Source organism: Salmo salar, chromosome 28, assembly GCF_965601325.2.
Source record: "Salmo salar chromosome 28, fSalSal1, whole genome shotgun sequence".
NCBI lineage: Eukaryota > Metazoa > Chordata > Actinopteri > Salmoniformes > Salmonidae > Salmo > Salmo salar.
Window position 1 is genome coordinate 31,115,688 of NC_138318.1, and position 24,327 is coordinate 31,140,014.

Consider the following 24,327-nt stretch of genomic DNA (forward strand, 5'->3'; position numbering starts at 1 on the left):
ATTACATTGGTGTCAGAAGGTGTCCGGTGTCAGATGTTGCCCGGTGTCAGAAGTTGCCTGCTACATTGTACTTATCACATGATCTTGCGTGACTTCAATGTTCCCTACGAGACTGTGCTCGGGACACTCTTTACGCGACACTTCGATAGGAAGTGATTTTTGTAGCATTGGAAGGATTGTATTTTCGCTAACCCTAACCCTTTTCCTAAACTTAACGCCAGTCTCCTAAACGTCTACATTAATTATCATAACCTTCTTCTTAAATTCTCCTAACCTGCTATGAAAAAGTAATTTCGGTATCGAAGTGTCGTAAAAAGTGTTTCTCCTGACAGGAGACTGTGAGACCAGTCGTTATTATTGTGTAAAAGTAGATGCCATAATAGAAAATGACTCGAGTAAAAGAGAAAGTCAACCAGTAAAACACTACTTGAGTAAAAGTCTAAAAGTATTTGGTTTTAAATATACTTAAGTATCAAAATTAAATGTAATTGCTCAAATATACTTAAGTATCAAAATTAAAAGTATAAATAATTTCAAAATCCTTATATTAAGCAAACCGGACAGCACAATTCTCGTTTTTTATTGATGGGTGGACAGGGGCACACCAACACACAGACATAATTTACAAACAAAGCATTTGTGTTTAGTAAATCTGCCAGATCAGATAGAAGGGATGACCAGGGATGTTCTCCTAATAAGTGCCTGAATTGGACAATTTTCCTGTCCTGTTAAGTACTTTTGGGTGTCAGGGAAACTGTATGGAGTAAAAAGTACATCATTTTCTTTAGGAGTGTAGTTAAGTAAAAGTTGTAAAAAATAGTAAAGTAAAGTACAGATACCCCCCAAAAAACTACTTAAGTAGTACTTTAAAGTATTTTTTAATTAAGAACTTTACACTCAGCTCTGTTGCAGGAAAACAATTTCACACTTTCATTATTATAGGCTACTACCAGAGACAGTAGAGAAAGCGAGACATCCACACATTTTTTCAGTTTAGAGCGTGGCAATTCTGGTCTACTTATTGCCCCTGCCACCCTGAAGGGCTGCCCAATATCTCACTGGCTATTTTTTTCTGGTCGGGCGGGGTGGGTGGGGAGAGCTGGGAAAGGACAATAAATAGACCAGAACCATTGGTCTTACACGGTAAAGCAAGCTCACGTGAGAGAGGAGACGCCTACTTACACAGACAGGAACCGTGAAAAAAATGTCCAATGATAAACTTCCTGAGTAAGACATCTTTATTTATCCACCATCTTTTCTACTGCCAGACGTCGAATCGTAGTGGCTATCTAATTTTAAACCATAAGTGATACTAATGAGATGTCATATTGCTCATCTATAAAACAATATAAATATTTCCTCATCTAAATGGTCCTTCCAAACTTCTAGTTGTGTATACACCAGGTTACTGTAGCAGGGTTTTATATCGATCCACAAGAACAAAAGAACAAAACACAGGTAAGAACTTGTTGTGTCACTCGTAGGCTATATTGAAAATGTACCCACATAGTGAAGGCTACGTGTAGCCAGCTGGAGACAGTGTTTGTGAAATAATGACAGTAACCCATAGCCTTCTATTGTGAAAGCTCAAGTTGCTCTCCCCCACAACGACGGTTTACACAGAGTTGCAAAACAGGCTCGATTATTTGACTTGACAGCAAACCGTGGCGCTAATGGGCGCAAATATAAGCTCAATGGTATTTGGCAAGCACTAATGTAAGAATCACACCATTTAAACCAATGTAGCCTATAACTGTTATTACATATGCTATATCGACTAAAATTAAACAATTTATATAATAGGCTAAAAACATTTAAGTCAAGGGCGAAATTGTGGTGAAGGTATTGGGAGAGAATGGTACTTTTTAAAACGCATTTCCTGCAATTCTGTACAGTTTGACATGACTTATCATGCCTCTATGGAGGAGTATATGGATGGGGTATTTTGAAAACACAACATAAGTGGAAGGAGAAGTAGTCACCATCAATAATGAATATAGGTGAGGTAATGACAGAGGTGATTGAGTCCAATAATCGCTGATGCGCGTGACAGGGGAAGGCAAGTGTGCTTAATGATGGTGGCAGGAGTGTGTAGTGCTGGGGAGCCTGGCGCGCTCGAGCCAGGGGGGAAGAGCCAGAGCAGGTGTGACACACATGCATATTACTTTATATTAAGAAGAAACAAAAGATGAAGACTGAGTTTTATTATAGTTGGAGTTCATCTACCTACAGTTGAAGTCGAAAGTTTACATACACTTAAGTTGGAGTTATTAAAACTCGTTATTCAACCACTCCACAAATTTCTTGTTAACAAACTATAGTTTTGACAAGTCAGTTAGGAAATCTACTTTGTGCATGACACAAGTAATTTTTCCAACAATTGTTTACAGACAGATTATTTCACTTATAATTCACTGTGTCACAATTCCAGTAGGTCAGAAGTTTACATACACTAAGTTGACTGTGCCTATAAACAGCTTGTAAAATTCCAGAAAATGTCAATGCTTTAGAAGCTTCTGATAGGCTAATTGACATCATTTGAGTCAATTGGAGGTGTACCTGTGGATGTATTTCAAGGCCTACCTTCCAACTCATTGCCCCTTTGCTTGACATCATGGGGAAATCAAAATAAATCAGCCTCAGAAAAAAAATTGTAGACCTCGAAAAGTCTGGATCATCCTTGGGAGCAATTTCCAAATGCCTGAAGGTACCACGTTCATCTGTACAAACAATAGTACGCAAGTATATACTTGAAATGCATTGTTGGTTAAGGGCTTGTAAGTAAGCATTTCACAGTACGGTGTGTTGTATTCGGCACATGTGACAGAACATTTGATTTGATTTGAATTCAATTGATTGGACATGATTTGGAGAGGCACACACCTGTCTATATAAGGTCCCAAAGTTGACAGTGCATGTCAGAGCAAAAACCAAGCCATGAGGTCGAAGGAATTCTCCGTAGAGCTCAGAGACAGGATTGTGTCAAGGCACAGATCTTGGGGAGGGTACCAAAACATTTCTGCAGCAATGAAGGTCCCCAAGAACATCATTCTTAAATGGAAGAAGTTTGGAACCACCAAGACTCTTCCTAGACCTGGCCAAACTGAACAATCGGGGGAGAAGGGCCTTGTTCAGGGAGGTGACCAAGAACCTCATGGTCACTCTGACAGAGCTCCAGAGTTCCTCTGTGGAGATATGACAACCATCTCTGCAGCACTCCACCAATCAGGCCTTTATGGTAGATTGGCCAGACGGATCTTGCAACCTTTCGGTTATTAGTCCAACGCTCTAATCACTAGGCTACCTGCTGCCCCAATTTAATAACCTAAGAAGACGTGAGGCTGTAATCGCTGCCAAAGGGGCTTCAACAAAGTACTTAGTAAAGGGTCTGAATACTTATGTAAATGTGATATTTCTATTTTTTATTTGTAATATATTTGCTAAAATGTCTAAAAATCTGTTTTTGCTTTGTCGGTATGGGGTATTGTGTGTGTGTGTGTGTGTGTGTGTGTGTGTGTGTGTGTGTGTGTGTGTGTGTGTGTGTGTGTGTGTGTGTGTGTGTGTGTGTGTATTTATCAGGGGGAAAAAACAATTTAATCCGTTACAATAAGGCTGTAAAGTAATACAAATATATAGAAAAAGTCAAGGTCTGAATACTTTTTGAATACAGTGCTCTGACCTAATGAGAATGGGGTGGCCAATCATATTTCAGGGGGGGGTTGGTGCTACCCCGGGCCAGACTAACGCATTTGGGGCCCCGGGGCACCTACCTCCAGCGGGCTCAGATTTTTCTGCAATTCTACACATTTTGCCATGGGGCAGAGAGAAAAATAGTTATTGATTCAAGACATTTTAACTTTACATTTTCTTAATGAATTTCAAAAAAATCCTAACAATATAATTCCACTTTGACGTTATGGGGTATTGTGTATACATCAGTGATACAAAATCTAAATGTAATCCATTATTCAATTCAGGCTGTAAAACAACAAGATGTGGAATAAGTCAAGGGGCGGGAGTACCTTCTAAAGGCACTGTATATACACTACATGGTCAAAAGTATGTGGACACCCATATACTATGGGTGTCCACATTCCAAATTAGTGGATTCGGCTATTTCAGCCACACCGTTGTTGACAGACGTATGAAATCAAGTACAAAGCCATGCAATCTACATAGACAAACACTGGTAGTAGAATTGCCCGTACTGAAGAGCTCAGTGACTTTCAACGTGGCACCGTCATAGGATGCCACCTTTCCAACAAGTCCGCGTGTCAAATTTCTGCCCTGCTAGAGCTGCCCCGATTAACTATATGTGCCGTTATTATGAAGTGGAAAGTTCTCAGAGCAACAACGTCTCAGCCACGAAGTGGAAGGCCACACAAACTCACAGAATGGGACCGCCAAGTGCTAAAGCACGTAGCGCATAAAATATCATCTGTCCTCGGTTTCTGCAATCACTACCAAGTTCCAAACTGGCCCTGGAAGCAACGTCAGCACAATAACTGTTCGTCAGGAGCTTCATGAAATAGGTTTCCATGGCCGAGCAGCCGCACACAAGTCTAAGATCACAATGCACAATGCCAAGCGTCGGCTGGAGTTGTGTAAAGTTCCCCGCCGTTGGACTCAGGAGCAGTGGAAACGTGTTCTCTGGAGTGATGAATCACGCTTCACCATCTGGCAGTCCGACGAATCTGGGTTTGCCCGATGCCAGGAGAACGCCACCTGTCCCAATGCATAGTGCCAACTGTAAAGTTTGGTGGAGGAGGAATAATGGTCTGGGGCTGTTTTTCATCGTTCAGGCTCCTTAGTTTCAGTGAAGGGAAATCTTAACGCTACCGCATACAATGACATTTGTGACATTTGTGGCAAGTTTGGTGAAGGATCTTTCCTGTTTCAGCATGACAGTTCTCCGTGTACAAAGCGAGGTCCATACAGAAATGGTTTGTTGAGATTGGTGTAGAAGAATTTGACTGGCCTGCACAGAGCCTTGACCTCAACCCCATCGAATACCTTTGGGATGAATTGGAACACCAACTGCGAGCCAGGCCTAATCGCCCAACATCAGTGCCTGACCTCACTAATGCTCTTGTGGCTGAATGGAAGAAAGTCCCCGCAGCAATGTTCCAACATCTAGTGGAAAGCCTTCCCAGAAGAGTGGAGGCTGTTATAGCAGCAAAGGGAGGACCAACTCCAACTTAATTCCCATGATTTTGGAATGAGAGGTTTTATTTTAAATAAATGATTGTGGGGGACGAATCAACCTTTTCTGAATATCCCCTGTGGTAATTCCACCTATGATTTAAGTGGCATATACAATTGACGTTTTAGGTGTTATAATTGTAAGAGTTAGCCTACCAACAAATATATTAGGCCTACAGATCATGTCAATCCAGCTATGGTCCAAAATCGACCTATCCTAATGGTATGTTTTCTTTGTTTCAGCGTAAACATGAAATCTTTGGCGCTTGTTGTCCTGCTGTGCCTTGGCTGCGGTCTGATGTCTTCCTCATTCGTACTCGCGTCGCCGTAAGTACTGGTAGGCCTGTCTGTCTGGTTAATGCACTGGTAGGCGTATCTGTCTGGTTAATGGCCTCTGCATTAAGCCCTTCATTCCAATGTAAGTAGTGTTTTTAAGACACAACAGCCCATAGGTCAGCGTGAGGCAGCTAGGATCAATCCCCCAACCTTCCAAACCCAGGACACTCTAACCACAAGGCCACTGAGTTGCTGTCATTCCGTAGCAGGTCTCAATGCAAATTAAAGGCCATTAAATGAGTGAGGCACTTTGATCATGCTAATGTTACTATTTTATTGAATGTAACTCTGCTTTATTTCAGGCATATGTGGAGTAAGTTGATCCTGACTCAACACTGGCCAAGAACATTTTGCAATGTAAGCTACTTTATGGTTTCATAGCATAATAAACTCTACGTATCATGTGTTGATCTGATTGTATAATTGATACGGTGGCCATAAGTTTCCAGATGTGCCACCTTGTATGACAAAATAAACATTTTGATTTGCAGATGGAACACTGTGATCCCAAATATGACTACTGGACTTTGCATGGACTGTGGTAAGGATGACTTAATAATATTCAGTAAAAGATAAAGCACTGAAGATGCTGCCTTTGCCCCCAACCCAATCATCATGGTTTCTGAATTTGAGTGACAAGATAAACTGTTGTGGACTCTGTTATCTTTGTACACATTTGACCAATGTCTGTGTCTTACAGGCCAGATAAAGGCCAGGAATGCAATTCATCTTGGCACTTCAATGTAACTCTAATCCAGGTATGTTCTGCTGGGGGAAAAAAACATACATTTTGCTTATTCGTGACAAAAAAAAATCATTTTGAAGTTAAAAGTCAAGTGTTTCTAATTTTAAAAAATTACGAGAAATGTTTGATCGTGACTATGTTTTTCAGGACCTACTTCCAGATATGCAGAAGTGGTGGCCGGATCTTATAACTCCAGCATCCTCTGAATTCTGGTCTGTTCGAATTTTCTGTTTTGTATAAATACTTTACTCCGGGTCATTGTTATATTTTCAGGTAAGAAGATTTTTCTAAATAAATGTTTGCTCATTTGATCTTCTATTTACAGGCAATATGAATGGCAAAAACATGGAACGTGTGCTGCAAAAGCAGAGTCCCTAAACAGTCAACACAAATACTTTGGCAAAGTCCTGGAGCTGTATCACACGTTAGACCTTGATGGGTAAGTGTACTGAATTAACAATAGAGTATCCTCATGAAACATATGGGATAATATATGGTCTATATACCCTGAAGCCTGATTTATGTTTCTACTAGTTATTTATAAATTCTTTGTATGTCTTCAGAGTGATGAAGAAATTTAATATTGTGCCCTCGGAGACGTACTACGCTGTAAGTACATCATTATTATTACATTACCAAGGACAATGGCATCTTGCACTGATTCAATTGCTGTATGTTTAAAGTTAGACTTAAAGAACGGCAAGTATTTCTGCGTGATATCAAGAAATATACTATACTGTGTTAAATGAAACCCTGTGTTATGGGAAACCCGCCATAGTTTTTAATTTACTCCAAGTCATTTGACTTACTGTTCCTGTTTACAGATGTAGTATCTTGATTTGAGCCAGTTTACTACAGCAGAAAAATAATCCTGCAGCAACGGGAAATGTGAATTATTATGTGTAATTAATGGACATTTTTGTAAGGGTTGATACATTTTTCGTAAGGGAAACTCAAATCAGAAATGTCAAAGTGGAAATTACAAACTTCAGAAGCCTTTTTAAACCTCAAATACACTTCACATGTTGAAGTTCTTGCATTGCAGGAAAGTTTTCCTGCAACAGGGTAATCAAATTAAGATCTTACATCTATACTTAGCTACTGTCAGTGAAATGGCTCAGATGTGTGCGTGCGTCCAATAGCATGTGATGAATACTCATGGTTAAATGTACTACTTCTGTGTTTTTAGTTTGACCACATTGAAGGAATCATTCTCAACTTCTACAGTGTGAAACCAAAGATTCAGTGCATTCATCCAAAGGTATCATGTTTTTTTAATATTTTTATTTTGGTAAAATGCAAACTCAAGCACAACTAGTTATTGAATTTGCCTACAGGTTTTCTTTGAAGAGTAGAGGATTATGTGGAGTGCGTAAAATTTTGTATTTAGAATACATTTCCTTAATCATTCTACATAAATAGTATTTGTTTCACACAACTAAAATGTTAAATCATGAATCCTAACCCTGAATCGAGAGTGTATCACTAAGTTATTTCCTGTTCACAGGGTGGGAAGGTGCAAATCTTGGGCCAGATCGAGATCTGCTTCAACTCAGACTTCCAACTTGCCAACTGTGAGCATTCTGAGACAGACACTCTGAGACTAACTGACTTCCTCAATGTTAAGGGTACAGAGTTTAGTGTATGTGACCATGCCACACCTGTCTACTACCCTCCCCTTAAGGGGAAGCCATCAATGTAGTGGCTAGTGAGGTCTGGTTACTCTATAATCAGTCATATCTCACATGGAACATACTCTTCCAAAAAAGGGTTCTTCGGCTGTCTCATAGGAGAAACCTTTTTGGTTCCAGGTAGAAACCTCTGTAGAAAGGGTTCTACATGGAACGCAAAAGGGTTCTACCTGCAACCAAAAAGAGTTCTTCAAAGGGTTCTACTATGGGGACAGCCGAAGAACCCTTTAAGGTTCTAGATAGCACTTTTTTTTCCTGAGTGTAGATACACTTAGTAGAACCTTGTGAGTTAGCACAGAAATACTTTACTAAAGTACTAAAAACACAACTGTTTCCAATTGAATTTGTCGACTACTATTTTGATGTGTTTTCTGGCATTCAAACTTAAAATTGTACTGTTTGATTCTTAGAAGCAGGTTGATCATGTTTTAACTCAGGGAATAAATCAGCTTTTAATGATAACATTCCTGAAGACCTATACTTCTTATATAATGCTTTATAAATCTTTTATACACAAATAGCATACTAAGAGTGATATAAGGTCCTTAAATCTTGTGCTTTGCCAAATGTGTCATACAAATATATAAAAAATGTTTTATTGTCACATACAACAAATCGGTACAGTGAAATGTGTTGTTTTACAGGGTCAGCCATAGTCAGATTTTCCCCTTGTCGCCTCAGGTATTTGAACCAGCGACCTTTCTGTTATTGGCCCAACGCTCTAACTGATCATAATAACCCTAATGCCACCAGTAATATAGTATGTCATCTGCTTTTAAATTATTATTTAAATTGTTTTAAAGTATGGTCCTACTTTTTGTCAAACAAAATCTAAAGTTTTTAATGCACAGTTTATGAAGAAGTCTGTTCACTGCTTCCATTATTCTTGAAATATGTTTTGATGTAAAAAGTGTTGAATAATTAAGATTGTGTATGGTGGTGGATAAAACGCATTGGTTTACTTTAGTAATGCCATCTCCATAATTTGATGGAATGATGATCATGATTTAATCAGATATAGTTATTGTATCTGAAACTGATGTTGTTTCTGCTGTTAAGTTAGTTAGATTTCATTTCAGTTGTGGGATAATCTTTGGTTTTAAATGGTGGTTTTATTTGACATGGTTCCGATCCTCTGTAATTTTTACGGACAATTAATTAAATACATGTTTCTATTGCAGCAGTTGTACATACTCTTTACCCCTACAATTTGCATTTTAGTGAATCCAGGTAACTAGTGTAATGTGTAAGTATGCACATTCAACTACATGCCACAAGAGGTCAGGAAACGTCTACACAACACCAATGGCCAACAGAGGCAGTTTACCTGTCTTACATTGTCTAGTATTGTTCAGTCTGTTACAATAAATCAAACATTTAAAGAAATGGTATATCCACAAAAAGTATTGCATGATATAAAACTCCATGTGATTACTACTCAATCGTAACTGTCTCCTGAGCAAGAAGATGTCTAAATCATTTTTGTTAATGAAAGCTATTTACTATAGTGGTAGAATAGCAATGCTGGTGGTGTATAGGCTAGTTATCCCATACAGTCAAGCCTTTGATCTTTCCTCTTGACAATTTACCTTGTGTGTATGAGATTTATTGGCTGTTGGAGTACATGAGACATTGTGCTTTTTACAGACCTGGACCTCATGCAAGGCATGGAAACATACTGAAGAGCTTCATCTGTTAGTGGCCGGTGGTAAGTAAAGCTTATTTTTGCAAGAAGTATTTTAACTTTTTTAAATAAAAGGGATTTATCAAAATCCTGGGACAGAATGTTTAAATATACACACAATAACTTGTCTAACTTACATGTCATCATAGTTGAGTATTTCCCTTGCAAATGTGAACTGCAATTGACTCCCTGACCCCAAAATAAAAGTTTTAATTTTGTATTATGGGCCTTGGCTGTCAGATATAATGAATATTATGTGTGGCGCAATCAGTTTTATGTAAGCTGTTGTAGTAGGATAAGAGGAAAGCGGTTATAGCAGGGGTGTAAAACATACAGCCGGCGACGGGTTCCAATCCCACTCGTGTGTGTGGTTTGAGTATTTTTAATAAAATAATATTTTATGGGTGGTGTTATGGACACAATATACTTTAAAATGACTAAAACCAAATTGAAACTGTAGAAATTATAATGGTTCTACATTCATGCAGTTTCTGTGTCCAGCTCACTAATAATAACCTAAATAAAACTAGACAGTAAAGGAGCACTGAAAATATAACCAAAATATAACCAAATGCGGCCCCCGGGTAAAATTAGTTTTACACCCCTGGGTTATAGTGTCAATGTGAAATCTCATTTGCCAAGAACAGGAAACATCAAATAGGTGTAGGGGGAGCAACAGCTGCCTCAGTTGGTATTAGACACACACAGTGAGATCCATGCATCACTCCTAATGTGGTTGTTGAAGTCGCTTAACAGTGGGTAGTCAGGTTGATTCTTCCTGACTGAAAACTCTCAGCTGCATCACTGTTACCTAATTGGTAACCAAGCCCATTTAGAAATACATTTCATTCCTCTCCTCTCCTTTTGAGGGGTTAAGTGTCTTATGTCCTCAGCTCAATGGAGACAGCATGGGATAGTCACCCACACAAGAGCACTCATGGCCTCATTCCTCAGCTCCTCTATAGCCAGGGTGGTTTCCTCTTGGTAGAGGTCCTGAGTCAGACCTCCTCTATAGCCAGGGTGGTTTCCTCTTGGTAGAGGTCCTGAGTCAGACCTCTATAGCCAGGGTGGTTTCCTCTTGGTAGAGGTCCTGAGTCAGACCTCCTCTATAGCCAGGGTGGTTTCCTCTTGGTAGAGGTCCTGAGTCAGACCTCCTCTATAGCCAGGGTGGTTTCCTCTTGATAGAGGTCCTGAGTCAGACCTCCTCTATAGCCAGGGTGGTTTCCTCTTGGTAGAGGTCCTGAGTCAGACCTCCTCTATAGCCAGGGTGGTTTCCTCTTGGTAGAGGTCCTGAGTCAGACCTCCTCTATAGCCAGGGTGGTTTCCTCTTGATAGAGGTCCTGAGTCAGACCTCCTCTATAGCCAGGGTGGTTTCCTCTTGGTAGAGGTCCTGAGTCAGACCTCCTCTATAGCCAGGGTGGTTTCCTCTTGGTAGAGGTCCTGAGTCAGACCTCCTCTATAGCCAGGGTGGTTTCCTCTTGGTAGAGGTCCTGAGTCAGACCTCCTCTATAGCCAGGGTGGTTTCCTCTTGGTAGAGGTCCTGAGTCAGACCTCCTCTATAGCCAGGGTGGTTTCCTCTTGGTAGAGGTCCTGAGTCAGACCTCCTCTATAGCCAGGGTGGTTTCCTCTTGGTAGAGGTCCTGAGTCAGACCTCCTCTATAGCCAGGGTGGTTTCCTCTTGGTAGAGGTCCTGAGTCAGACCTCCTCTATAGCCAGGGTGGTTTCCTCTTGGTAGAGGTCCTGAGTCAGACCTCCTCTATAGCCAGGGTGGTTTCCTCTTGGTAGAGGTCCTGAGTCAGACCTCCTCTATAGCCAGGGTGGTTTCCTCTTGGTAGAGGTCCTGAGTCAGACCTCCTCTATAGCCAGGGTGGTTTCCTCTTGATAGAGGTCCTGAGTCAGATCTCATCTTGGTAATGGTCCTAAACCAGATTTTTGTTACGTTACAGCCTTATTATACAATGGATTAAATAAAAACAATTCCTCATCAATCTACACACAATACCCCATAATGACAAAGCAAAAAAGAATGTTTAGATTTTTAAAAAATAGGTTGTTTACATAAGTATTCAGACCTGTTGCTATGAGACTCGAAATTGAGCTCAGGTGCATCCTGTTTTCATTGATCATCCTTGATGTTTCTACAACTTGATTGGAGTCCATCTGTGGTAAATTCAATTGATTAAACATGATTTGGAAAGGCACACACCTGTCCGTATAAGGTCCCACAGTAGACGGTGCATGTCAGAACAAAAACCATAACATTTTTCAATTCCTCATCAATCCACCGGGATTACATTTTTCTTTTACAGTCATTTTCTTAATGGGTGCATTCTTATTAGTAACTGGAATAAATAGTTTCATAAATGTGTCAAGTGCAGTGTCTGGTTGCTCATCATTACACACCACAGACCAGCAAATATTCTTTACATGATCAACATAGGAATCACTACAAAACCTCTTGTAGGACCTTTTATACACAATATTAAGTCCAGCCTTTGGAACACTGGTTTTCCTAGATATGGTAATATTGTGATCACTATAGCCATTGGATTTGGATACTGCTTTACAGCAGATTTCTCTATCATTAGTAAAGATGTGGATGATTTCATTCTCCTCTATAGCCAGGCTGGTTTCCTCTTGGTAGAGGTCCTAAGTCAGATCCAGTCAACTGGCTTTTAGTCAGTGTGAATTAATGGGAGCTGGTACCAGAGATAATGGTAATGGCTGATAGCAATTCTGTCTGCCGTTGAAAGCAATCGTTTTGTCATTCACTCATCTGTGGTAGATGAGAGCTAAGATCCTGTGTTGTGTCTGCCCTTCTTACTGTGAGGGCAACTGGGCCGAAAGGAAGTCATTTCACCTTGAGTCATCGCTGGTTCTCCCTGACCAGAGTGAGCGGTGAAAGTAAGGCTGAGTTCGTCTTCGCCTCGTTGACCGAAGACGAGGGTCCTTATGAAGAGCTCCTGAATACACCAGAGGATAGTATAATATAACAGTATTTGTGTTTTATATGGTGAGTATGTGATATCCTTTATTATGAGTGTAAGAAAAACAAGTGGATACATAGTGAGAGTATCCAGCTCTCTAATATAATGATGTCTAATCTGCATCAATAGAAAGGAGGAGTTTGGAGGACTAGTACAGAGAACTATATACTGGCTAACTGAGGAATATGCAGTTTAGCATTTTTGTCATTCATTTTGTTCTGGAGGCAGCTCTGCAAAGTGGTCACTAGCTGGCACAGCCACATTCCTAAAATGTGATTTTTAAACCTAAACCTAACCCTAACCACACCGTTAACCCTAATGCCAAACCCTAACCTTAACCACACCGTTAACCCTAATGCCAAACTCTAACCTTAAAAGAAGACCAAAAAGCTCATTTTTATTTAGATGAAGTTTTACATTATAGCCAATTTTGACTTTGCAGCTAGCCTATCTAAGGTGACATCGCTCAGTTCTGCCTCCAGGACAAGACTCATGACAGTAAATGTCAAGCTGCAATGTATACAGGACCAATATATGTTGTAGGTGTTAGTAGTCCAACAAAGGTGTTGCATGCAGAGTTCCTATATATTTCATAAAGCAGCTGTGTAGTCCTCAAAACCACATAACCTAGATATGCATTACCGTCCTCCTAAATCTAGTTAAATGACGGTAATCCTTCAGTGATACACCAGTCAAACACAATGAGAGATCTGTGGATTTTCAGACAAATCTCTATTCCCCAGGAAATTACACTGATAAAGAGTGCCACTGGATAGCCTGATTTATCAGCCTTCACCAATGCATTTTATGGTAGTGAGTTGATTAAATCTATAATTACAACTCACCTATGCTGTGATTAGAAATATGAAGTTATATTTTATCGTCAGTCATCTAAGGAATCACAATATATTTCAAGGAAATGAATAAATACATGATAAGATCTTGCTACTAGTATACCTAATTTGGGAGGCTTATCTAGGAATATCCAGGTGCAAGATGCTGTATTAAACGTGTGCAGCTACACAGGTGAGATGAAGGGAGGCATATCTTTTCACAGCAGACCGATAAACACAGCCAGGGTGACCACTGCTCCATTACTCACTCTCCAGAGAGCTGAAAGAACAGGAGACGGACATGAAGACCAGACAGATACGGGCGGCTGACATTCTGGGTCCTGATGGATTGCTCTCTATGGATCACAGCACCCCTGGCTTTGGGTGAGATAAGCTTAATCAGCCACAGGTCGGACCTGGGTACAGCCCAGATACTTCTCCACCTCTGTATCTCTGTCTCCAAGCATTCTATAGCTCGTATGTTCCATGCCTAACTACAGTCCTTCCAGCCATTTAGACACAGCAAAGCAGTACCAAGGCAAGGGTTTGAACCGCACTGATAACCATGGCATTTCTCATGAATGTGCATCCTGATATTTGAGGGTCAATGTGGAATGGCCAGTTTTTTGGGATAATTACATTTACTTACGTAAAAGACATTTCTTTTCACGTGAGTGAGCATGAACGATGGCTCAAATGATGTGCTCAGTGAATATATTAAGGTACCTTCTTAAACAAGATAAATGTTAAGCCATACTCTGTATCAGAGATTTGACACATTTATTTTAATTCATGTCTACCTCTAACAAGGAACAGTATTATGACTTGGTAATTCAATACAGTTTAGGTGAATGTCAAATCCTCTGAAGGAATATTTAAATCTATAATACGATTTAAAGAGTACAGTAATGTGGATATACTACTACAATCCTCCCATGTCATAGTAGTTCATTTATGGTATGACTTGAACATAAATGTAAGGTTCTGATATACTGTAAAAATAAATAAATGTCTGCATTACCGTATGTGCAGGCTGAGGTTCAGATCTACTACTGTATTCAGGCAGTTGTGCTTCAGCTCCATGGGGACCGGTGCAGTATGGGAGACTTACATAATCTGTTTGAAAGATCACTTGATTTCTTTCTGCTAATTTCATTGTGCTAAACGGCTTCGCATTGGTCTGTAATACAGATATGTGCCTTTAGTTATGCTCGAACCCTGTCCTTGTGTAACTGTTTGATTTCTCCACCTGCCCGCACTTCATATGTCACTCCAATGCTAATTATCTTATCTGTATACTGCATAGTAAAAAGTGTTCACACTGCACTATAATACTATTTATGGGGAATTATGCATTATAGTTTGTCCTGTGTAATCCTCTGTTTAATGATTAATGTCTGAATTAACGCGATCAGAAGATTAATTGATAGTTTGAGTCCGTGGCGGTCGTGACGTTTAAGATGAGGGAGCATGTTTTTTTATTTTTAATGAGCATGGTCTTATTTCTATTACAGCATATTGGATGACTGTCATTCATATTCCATTCACCCAGCTCAATGTAACATCCATAGGTTTAGGCTACTACAATGATACTCACATTTACCCTATACCCCTCATGAGGTTACTACAACCTATCCTATGAGTTTACAACGTAGGTGCACACAGGTCGAGAGAAATATTAGAGTAATTAAGGTGACAGGCAGCGACACATTCAATACCGCCTTGCACACTTGCCTGCAACTAGCTGATCTAGGGTGTAATCATTAGACCAACAGTTACAAACGAGAGTTTTTATTGGACAAATTCAGGTATGTTTATCCCTGTTTCGTTCCATTTGCTTCCGTTTAAGAAATGTTTTTCAACATAATCGGAGGAATGAATACACTCCTGATCACACGCAAACACAGTTCACAATCATAGCAGCCACATACAAACGGCATGATCATTTTGCTCGTTTTAGAATTCCTTCTCGCATCTACGCGCTCTCCGTCCTCTCACCTTTTCCCTTTGCTTGTGGACTTCAGTGCACAACACATCAGGTGGTTAAATCACATGGGTGCTTAACTCAATGAGGCACTGAAATTAACATGTTTTTCTTGAAAATCTATTTCCTTACTAATGGGTGTCTAGGTAGTGCAAGATTTAGTTTTGGCTGGCACACAACCTCATCACTGATTTCTATTAGTTTCCTTTATTGATGTTGATTTGTATCTGTCATAGTCTGATCCTAGAGGAAACATGCACCTAATTATTATCAGGAGGCACAGCACTGATGCCCAAAATCCAAATCTTTGAGAAAATAATGCTTAAAAAAAAGCTATATCGTCATTCTTCAGCATAATAACACAGCTCTGATCCGAACACAGCACCAGCTCTGATCCGAACACAGCACCAGCTCTGATCCGAACACAGCACCAGCTCTGATCCGAACACAGCACCAGCTCTGATCCGAACACAGCACCAGCTCTGATCCGAAAAACAGCACTGAAAGTCCACACCCCCTTGAACTTTTTTCACATTTTGTTGTCAGTACCTCAGTTTCATCCATTTAAATAAGGATCCCCCCCCCCCCACACACACACACACACACACACACACACACACTTATCTACACAGCACCAGCTCTGATCCGAACACAGCACCAGCTCTGATCCGAAAAACAGCACTGAAAGTCCACACCCCCTTGAACTTTTTTCACATTTTGTTGTCAGTACCTCAGTTTCATGCATTTAAATAAGGATCCCCCCCCCCCCCCCCCCACACACACACACACACACACTTATCTACACACCATACTGCACACTTTTAAGGAAATTGGGGGTTTTTTGTGTGGAAAAAAAATAAATATAATATATATATATATATATATGCGAGTCTGTTGGGATAGCTCACTACCAACTTTGCACACCTAAATTTGGCAATATTTGACCATTCTTCTTTACAAACTGTTCAAGCTGTCAAGTTCCTTGGGGATCGTTAATGGACAGCAATCTTCAAGTCATGCCACAAAGTTTTGATTGGATTTAGGTCAGGGCTCTGAATGGGCCATTCAAGGACATATACCTTTTTATTCCTTAGTCACTACACTGTAGCTTTGGCTTGTTTGCTTCGGGCGTTGTCATGGTGAAAGGTGAACTTCCGTTCCAGTTTCAACTTTCTTGCAGAGGTCAGCAGGTTTTCCTCAAGGACTTTTCTGTACATTGCTCCATAAAGTGCCCGTCCCTGATTGCCATAACATGATCCTCCACCACAATGCTTTACAGTAGGGATGGTGTTCTTTGGGTGATGTGCCGTGTTGGGTTTGCGCCAAACGTAACGCTTTGCATTTAGACCAACATTTTAAATTTGAGTTTCGTCAGACAAAACTTTTTGACACATGGCTACAGAATCTCCTGAGTTTTTTTTTTTGCGTACTTCAAACAGGATTCAAGATGTGCTTTCTTGAGTAATGGCTTCCTTTTTGCCACCCTACCAAACATGCCAGATTTGTGGCATGCTTGGGGGGGTGTATTTATTCCTCGTGTTATTATTTAAAAAAAAAAAAAATATGTATAATTCTCTCTGCATTGTTGGGAAGGGCCCGTAAGTAAGCATTTCACTGTTAGTCTACACCTGCTGTTTACAAAGCATGTGACAAATACATTTATTTGATATTGTTGTCACATGACCACTTTGATCAACCATAAAACCCTGTAGTTCTTTCAAAGTTGCCATTGTACTCTCGGTAGCCTCTCTGATTAGTCTTCTACTTGCTCGGTCATCCAGTTTGGAGGGATAAAGGCAAGGTATACACCGTCCAGCTCCTTGGTGCTCATGGTTGAGTGTTTGCTTTGCAATTCACTACCCACAGAGGGAAGCTACAGCAACTGCTGAATTTATCCTGAAATCATGTGAATCACTACAATTTAACACAGGTGGAGGCCAATGAACTTGGTGTGTGATTTTGAAGGTGATTGGTTACACCTGAGCTAAATTAGGATTGCGATTACACTTATCCAAACAAGCTATTTCATTTTTTATTTTCAAAAATTCTTCATATTATATTTATTTATTAATATTTTTTTTACCTCGATGTTGTGGGGTAGGATGTGTAGATCAATAAAGGAAAACAAATATTTTAATTCCAGGCTACAGTATACAGTGCATTCGGAAAGTATTCAGACCCCTTGACTTTTTCCACATTTTGTTATGTTACAGTCTTATTCTAAAATTGATTAAATAAACAAATGTCCTCATCAATCTACACACAATACCCAATAATGACAAAATGAAAACAGGTTTTTAGAAAGGTTTGCAAATTTATAACAAATAAACAACAGAAATACCTTATATTCAGACCCTTTGCTATGAGACTCAAAATTGAGCTCAGGTGCATCCTGTTTCCATTGATCATCCTTGAGATGTTTCTACAACTTGATTGGAGTCCACTGGTGGGAAATTAAATTGATTGGACATGATTTGGAAAGGCACACGCCTGTCTACATAAGGTCCCACAGTTGACAGTGCATGTCAGAGCAAAAACCAAGCCATGAGGTTGAAGGAATTGGGAAAGATCTGGGTAAGGGTACCAAAAATGTTCTGCAGCGTTGAAAGTCCCAAAGAACGCAGTGGCCTCCATCATTCTTAAATGGAAGAAGTTTGGAACCACCAAGACTCTTCCTAGAGCTGGCCGCCTAGCCAAACTGAACAATCGGGGTAGAAGGGCCTTGGTCAGGGAGGTGACCAAGAACCCGATGGCCACTCTGATAGAGCTCCAAAGTTCCTCTGTGGAGATGGGTGAACCTTCCAGAAGGACAACCCTCTCTGCAGCACTCCACCAATCAGGCCTTTATGGTAGAGTGACCAGACAGAAGCCGTGCCACTCTACCATAGCCTGGCCAGACAGAAGCCACTCCTCAGTAAAAGGCACGACAGCCCGCTTGGAGTTTGCCAAAAGGCACTTAAAGGACTCTCAGACCATGAGAAACAAGATTCTCTGGTGTGATGAAACCAAGATTGAACTCTTTGGCCTGAATGCCAACCGTCACGTCTGGAGGTAATCTGGCACCATCTCTACAGTGAAGCATGGTGCTGTTGGCAGCATCATGCTGTGGGATGTTTTTCAGTGGCAGGGACTGGGGGACTAGTCAGGATCGAGGGAAAGATGAACAGAGCAAAGTACAGAGAGATCCTTGATGAAAACCTGCTCCAGAGCGCTCAGGACCTGTCACACCCTGATCTGGTCTTTGTGCTCGTCTCCACCACCTCCAGGTGTCACCCATCTTCCCCATTATCCCCTGGGTATTTATACCTGTGTTTTCAGGCTGTCTGTGCCAGTTTGTCATGTATGTTCCAAGTCAACCAGCATGTTTTTCCGTTGCTCCTGCCTTTTCTGTTCTCTTTTGCTAGTCCTCCCGGTTTTGACCCTTGCCTGTTTTCTGGACTTTGTACCCGCCTGCTTGACCTTTCTGCCTGCCCTGACCTTGAGCCTGCCTGCCACACTGTACCTCTTGGACTCTGAACTAGTTTTGACCTTTTGCCTGTCCACAACCATTCCCTTGCCTACCCCTTTTGGATTATTAATAAATATCAAAGACTAAAACCATCTGCCTCTCGTGTCTGCATCTGGGTCTCGCCTTGTGCCCTTATAGGACCTCAGACTGGGGCGAAGATTCACCTTCCAACAGGACAATGACCCTAAGCACACAGCCAAGACAAAGCAGGAGTGGCTTCGGGACAAGTCTTTGAATGTCCTTGAGTGGCCCAGCCAGAGCCCGGACTTGAACCTGATTGAACATCTCTGGAGATACCTAAAAATACCTGTGCAGCAACGCTCCCCATCCAACCTGACAGTGCTTGAGAGGATCTGAAGAGAAAAATGGGACAAACTCCCCAAATACAGGTGTGACAAGCTTGTAGCGTCAGACCCAAGAAGACTTGAGGCTGTAATCGCTGTTAAAACCTGTTGGGGGCAGTATTTTCACGGCTGGATGAAAAACGTACCCAATTTGAACAGGTTACTACTCTGGCCCAGAAACTAGAATATGCATACTATTAGTAGATTTGGATAGAAAACACTCTGAAGTTTCTAAAACTGTTTGAATGGTGTCTGTGAGTATAACAGAACTCATATGGCAGGCAAAAACCTGAGAAAAAGTCAAGCAGGAAGTGAAAAATCTGAGGTTGGAGTTTTTTCAAGTGATTGCCTTGACTGTACTGTACGTGACTTAGGGTTCATTTTGCACTTCCTAAAGCTTCCACTAGATGTCAACAGTCTTTAGAACGGTGTTTGAAGATTCTATGGTGAATTTGCTGGGAATAACAGCACAAGGAAGTAGGTGTCCCATTATAAGGCATGGGCTCAGTCACGCGCAAGGACTTGGGAGCGAGCTGAGTTCATATTCACTCCTAAAGAGAACGGATAGGTCCGGTTGGAATTTTATTCAAGATATATGATAAAACAACCTAAAGATTGATTCTATACATCGTTTTACATGTTTCTACAAACTGTAGTATAACTTTTTTGACTTTTCGTCTGGACTAAGTAAGCATGCGCGTTGTGGATTTGGATAGTGAACCTAACGCGCGAACAAAATTGATTATTTGGACATAAATATGAACTTTATCGAACATTTATTGTGGAGCTGGGGTTCCTGGGAGTGCCTTCTGATGAAGATAATCAAAGGTAAGTGAATATTTCTAATGTAATTTCTTAGTTTTATTGACTCCAAGATGGCGGGTTTCTGTTTGCTTGTTATTGGTGTCTTCTGGGCTGTACTCAGATTATTGCAAATTGTGCTTTTGCCGTGAACCTTTTTTGAAATCTGACAAAGCGATTACATTTAGGAGAAGTGTATCTATAATTCTGTGCATAACACTTCTATATTGATCAAAGTTTATGATGAGTATTTCTGTAATATGTGTGCTCATTGTGCTCATTCACCGGGAGGTTTGGAGGGAAAACATTTCTCAACATTACGCGCCAATGTAAAATGCTGTTTTTGGATATAAATATGAACTTTATCGAGCAAAACATACATGTATTGTGTAACATAATGTCCTAGGAGTGTCATCTGATGAAGATCGTCAAAGGTTAGTGCATAATTTTAGCTGAATTTCTGGTATTTGTGACGCCTGTCCTTGCTAGGAAAATGGCTGTGTGGTTTTTCTTGTGTTGGAACTGTCCTAACATAGTCTAATTTTATGCTTTCGCCGTAAAGCATTTTTGAAATCAGACAATGTGGTTGGATTAATGAGTCTTATCTTTAAAATGGTGTAAATTAGTTGATTGTTTGAGAAAATGGAATTATGAGATTTTAGCTGTTTTGAATTTGGCGCTCTGATTTTCCACTGGCTGTTGTCAAAATCAATCCCGTTAACGGGATAAGAATGGGAAGGGGTCCCCTAGAGGTTAAAGGTGCTTCAACAAAGTACTGAGTAAAGGGTCTGAATACTAATGGAAAAGTGATATTTAACTTTTTTGTTTTTGTTTTAAAATGTCTAAAAACCTGGTATTGCCTGTAGATTGATGAGGGGGGGGGGACTATTTAATCAATTTTAGAATAAGGTGTTAACGTAACTAAAATGTGGAAAAAGTCAAGGGGTCTGACTACTTTCCAAATCCACTAAGGCTACAAAAGGTGGACTTTTTGAATGGATGGTGTAGACTTTCTATAGGCACTATATTTGAAAAAGTTGCTGATGTGACAGTCTCTTCAGTGTATTCCAGAAGTTTTGAATTGTAAAAATGCAATACATACTTGGAAGGAGCATGGTTTAGGATCCACAGCTTGATGTACTGTACTCGCCTTGTTGGATGTGATCAATGTGTCTTGGCAATGTAAGTATAGTAGATAGAACCTGCTGGTGTTGTGTGGAACCTATGAGGAATTGTTTGCATGATAACTCCCACATTCCATCTGTGTTCTCAGAGTGAGATCAAGTCCAGTATAATTATATGCTGTCCTAATGGCTGTTGTACAAACTGAAGTGATGACTGAATGGTTTTTCACACCCCCTGAATCTAAAATGAAGAATTTCCACATAGCGTGTCTTCTTGAACAGATGCTTAGAACATTATTTCAACTAGGAAGATTTACTGTAATAGGGGGAACAGTGCTGCATCAAGAATCCCAGTCAGATATAAGAAACCAAGATGGTTCAATCCCTTCCAGGTAAATTACTGTATGGAAAGCGGGTATGTCAATACAGACATGGTAAAGCTTTTTGAATGATATCCTCTCTGGTTTTTTTTGTTGAACAGACAGCAACACTTTTGCTATACAGTTGCTCCAAAGGGAACATGTTAGGTGCTTATATCCATTAAAGCAGGTGTAACCGAAGGATGATATTTGTGGGGGGTCCGGAACATAATTGTAATAATTTGTACACGGCAAATAGACCACCAAAAAAAACGATTGTATTTGAAAGTAACGATAATGTCATACTTTGATTACATTGAGACACGAACAAGTCTCTTTTTGTATTTATTTGTGGGAATACTTCGGAACAGATTTCCTAAATTAAACACATTTTAAGCTGAATTACTGGTGATTTTACAGTCTTTGTTTTATCAAAAACTACAATCCCTAAAAACTTTGGGAGGCATAAAGAAAGCACTAAAGCATATTCTTTGAAGTCTTGACATTGTCATTGCAAAATAAGGTGTTGACTTTTTAAAGTGGGTTTACATTTCAAATCCTGACATTGTTTTGAAGTGCCACCGGTACTTAATATAGTCACTGCAGTGACTCTCCATAGATATGAACGATTGGTTTTGAGACTAATACTATTATCTTTGTCAGACAGTACTCCGTGACAATCTAGTCTAAAGCGTGCACTCAGGCTTTGGCTTTTTCTAGGTATGATGTTGTGTGCCAGTGCCACATTTGTGGATGACTCATTATCTCGTTATTTTAGCATTTCACAGATATTAACATACGGACAGATTCTAGCAGGATCACTTAGACGTTTCTGTTTGTACTTGCAAATATCACACCGACCAGGGCATAATAAATTGCAGTCAATCCCGCAGATGGCCCCACCCACCAAGGCGTAATGAATTGCAGTCAGTCTGCAGATGGCCAGAGGCAGAGATAAGTCATGCATTGTGATGTTCAAAGGAATTAGATAATATGGAAATGTTCACATTTACTGTAGACAGACCACCTGCAATGTATGCAAGCCTTGTCAACTATAAAAGTATGGCGCTGCTTTAAATGAACAGCAGCTGTAGAAGCTGACAAAATGTAAAAGCTTTATGGAAGAGAGTACTACATTTGGTCTTTGTAAACTGCAATAATTTGTTCATGGTAAGATTTGGTCAAAATGTCAGGATTCTTAAACCTCTTAAGGATCCCCCCCTCTTTTTAAATTTTCACCTTAAATGACATACCCAAATCTAACTGCCTGTAGCTCAGGCCCTGAAGCAACGATATGCATATTCTTTGTACAATTTTAAAGGAAACACTTTTTGAAGTTTGTGGAAATGTGAAAGGAATGTAGGAGAATATAACACAATAGATCTAGTAAAACATAATACATTTTTTGTACCATCTTTGAAATGCAAAAGAAAGGCCATAATGTATTATTCCAGCCCAGGTGCAATTTAGATTCTGGCCACTAGATGGCAGCAGTGTATGTGCAAAGTTTTAGACTGATCCAATGAACCATTGTATTTCTGTTCAACATTTTGTATCAAGACTGCCCAAATATGCCTAATTTGTTTATTAATAACTTTTCATGTTCAAAATTGTGCACTCTCCTAAAACAATAGTATGGTACTCTTTCACTGTAATAGCTACTGTAAATTGGACAGTGCAGTTAGATTAACAAGAATTTAAGCTTTCTGACAATGTCAGTTATGTCTATGTCCTTAGAAATGTTCTTGTTACTTACAACCTCATGCTAATCTCATTAGCCTACGTTAGCTCAACCGTTCCGTAGACGGGACACCGATCCCAAAGAAGTTTTAATATACAGGTGTATGGAAAGTTGTGTATGTGCTCTGACAGCTTCTGGTGTCCTGTCCTCCCAAGGCCTCTGGATCAGATCAGAGATGTCCTCCCATAGCCTCAGAATTATGTACAGTATATAACTGATTATTCTCAGAGGCATTGTCCCCTTTATCATTTTACATTTTTACATTTAGCAGACGCTCTTATCCAGAGCGACTTACAGTAGTGAATACATACATTTCATTTTTTTTGTACTGGCCCCCTGTGGGAATCAAACCCACAACCCTGGCATTGCACACACCATGCTCTACCAACTGAGCCACAGGGAAGGGAGAACGAAAGCAAGCATCCCTATAAGGCCGGTAACAACCGTTGCCACTGTTTGGTTGTACTTCTGATACAAGTGCAATCTAATCCCACCAGTCCCAGACATAGGCAATGTCTGGATGTTCATATAAGCATTTTGCAGTGCATGCTCTAATGAATGTGGAGCATCTGAGTGTTGAAAAAAATGAAATCCACTGTGCCCTGGGTATTTCTCACTTCGTTACCTCTAAGCTGCACATGCAGAAGGATACATTTTTTTTATATTTGAAGGTTTCAATGAGGGTGACTATGTAAGCATCATCAGATTTGTACATACATTTCCTTCCTTGTTTAGAGCTTTGGCTTAGGTACAACTTTAAACAGCTGCAAAGACAGTCTCACTATATTGTAGGCCTAATACATGATTTCATAAACAATCTCTACACAGTAAGCCTATTCAAAGTTGTTTATGTATTTGTAAATGCCCTGTGATGACCCTCTATAGACACAGGTCATAGGGTTAGGTGGTAGGTCTATATGGACACAGGTCATAGGGTTAGGTGGTAGGCCTCTATAGCCACGGTCATAGGGTTAGGTGGTAGGCCTCT

At 40.2% G+C, this 24,327-nt stretch overlaps 1 protein-coding gene across 2 annotated transcripts; it reads left to right on the forward strand.

The window, feature by feature from the left end:
* The first annotated feature begins 1,153 nt into the window (after nucleotides 1-1,153).
* On the forward strand, nucleotides 1,154-9,154 carry LOC106589819 (ribonuclease T2). 2 transcript variants are annotated; one of them, XR_014383047.1, is made up of 11 exons: nucleotides 1,154-1,458; nucleotides 5,446-5,529; nucleotides 5,841-5,895; nucleotides 6,030-6,079; nucleotides 6,239-6,296; nucleotides 6,431-6,495; nucleotides 6,609-6,722; nucleotides 6,847-6,892; nucleotides 7,473-7,544; nucleotides 7,791-8,038; nucleotides 8,199-9,154. XR_014383047.1 is itself a non-coding variant. In XM_014180195.3 (10 exons), exons 2-10 carry the CDS (start codon nucleotides 5,453-5,455, stop codon nucleotides 7,983-7,985), a joined length of 732 nt encoding a protein of 243 aa, XP_014035670.2. In that variant the 5' UTR covers nucleotides 1,154-1,458; nucleotides 5,446-5,452; the 3' UTR covers nucleotides 7,986-9,154. The 2 variants fall into 2 exon arrangements, 1 of the variants encoding a protein (XP_014035670.2); XM_014180195.3 differs by having other exon boundaries at nucleotides 7,791-9,154.
* Nucleotides 9,155-24,327: the final 15,173 nt, after the last annotated feature.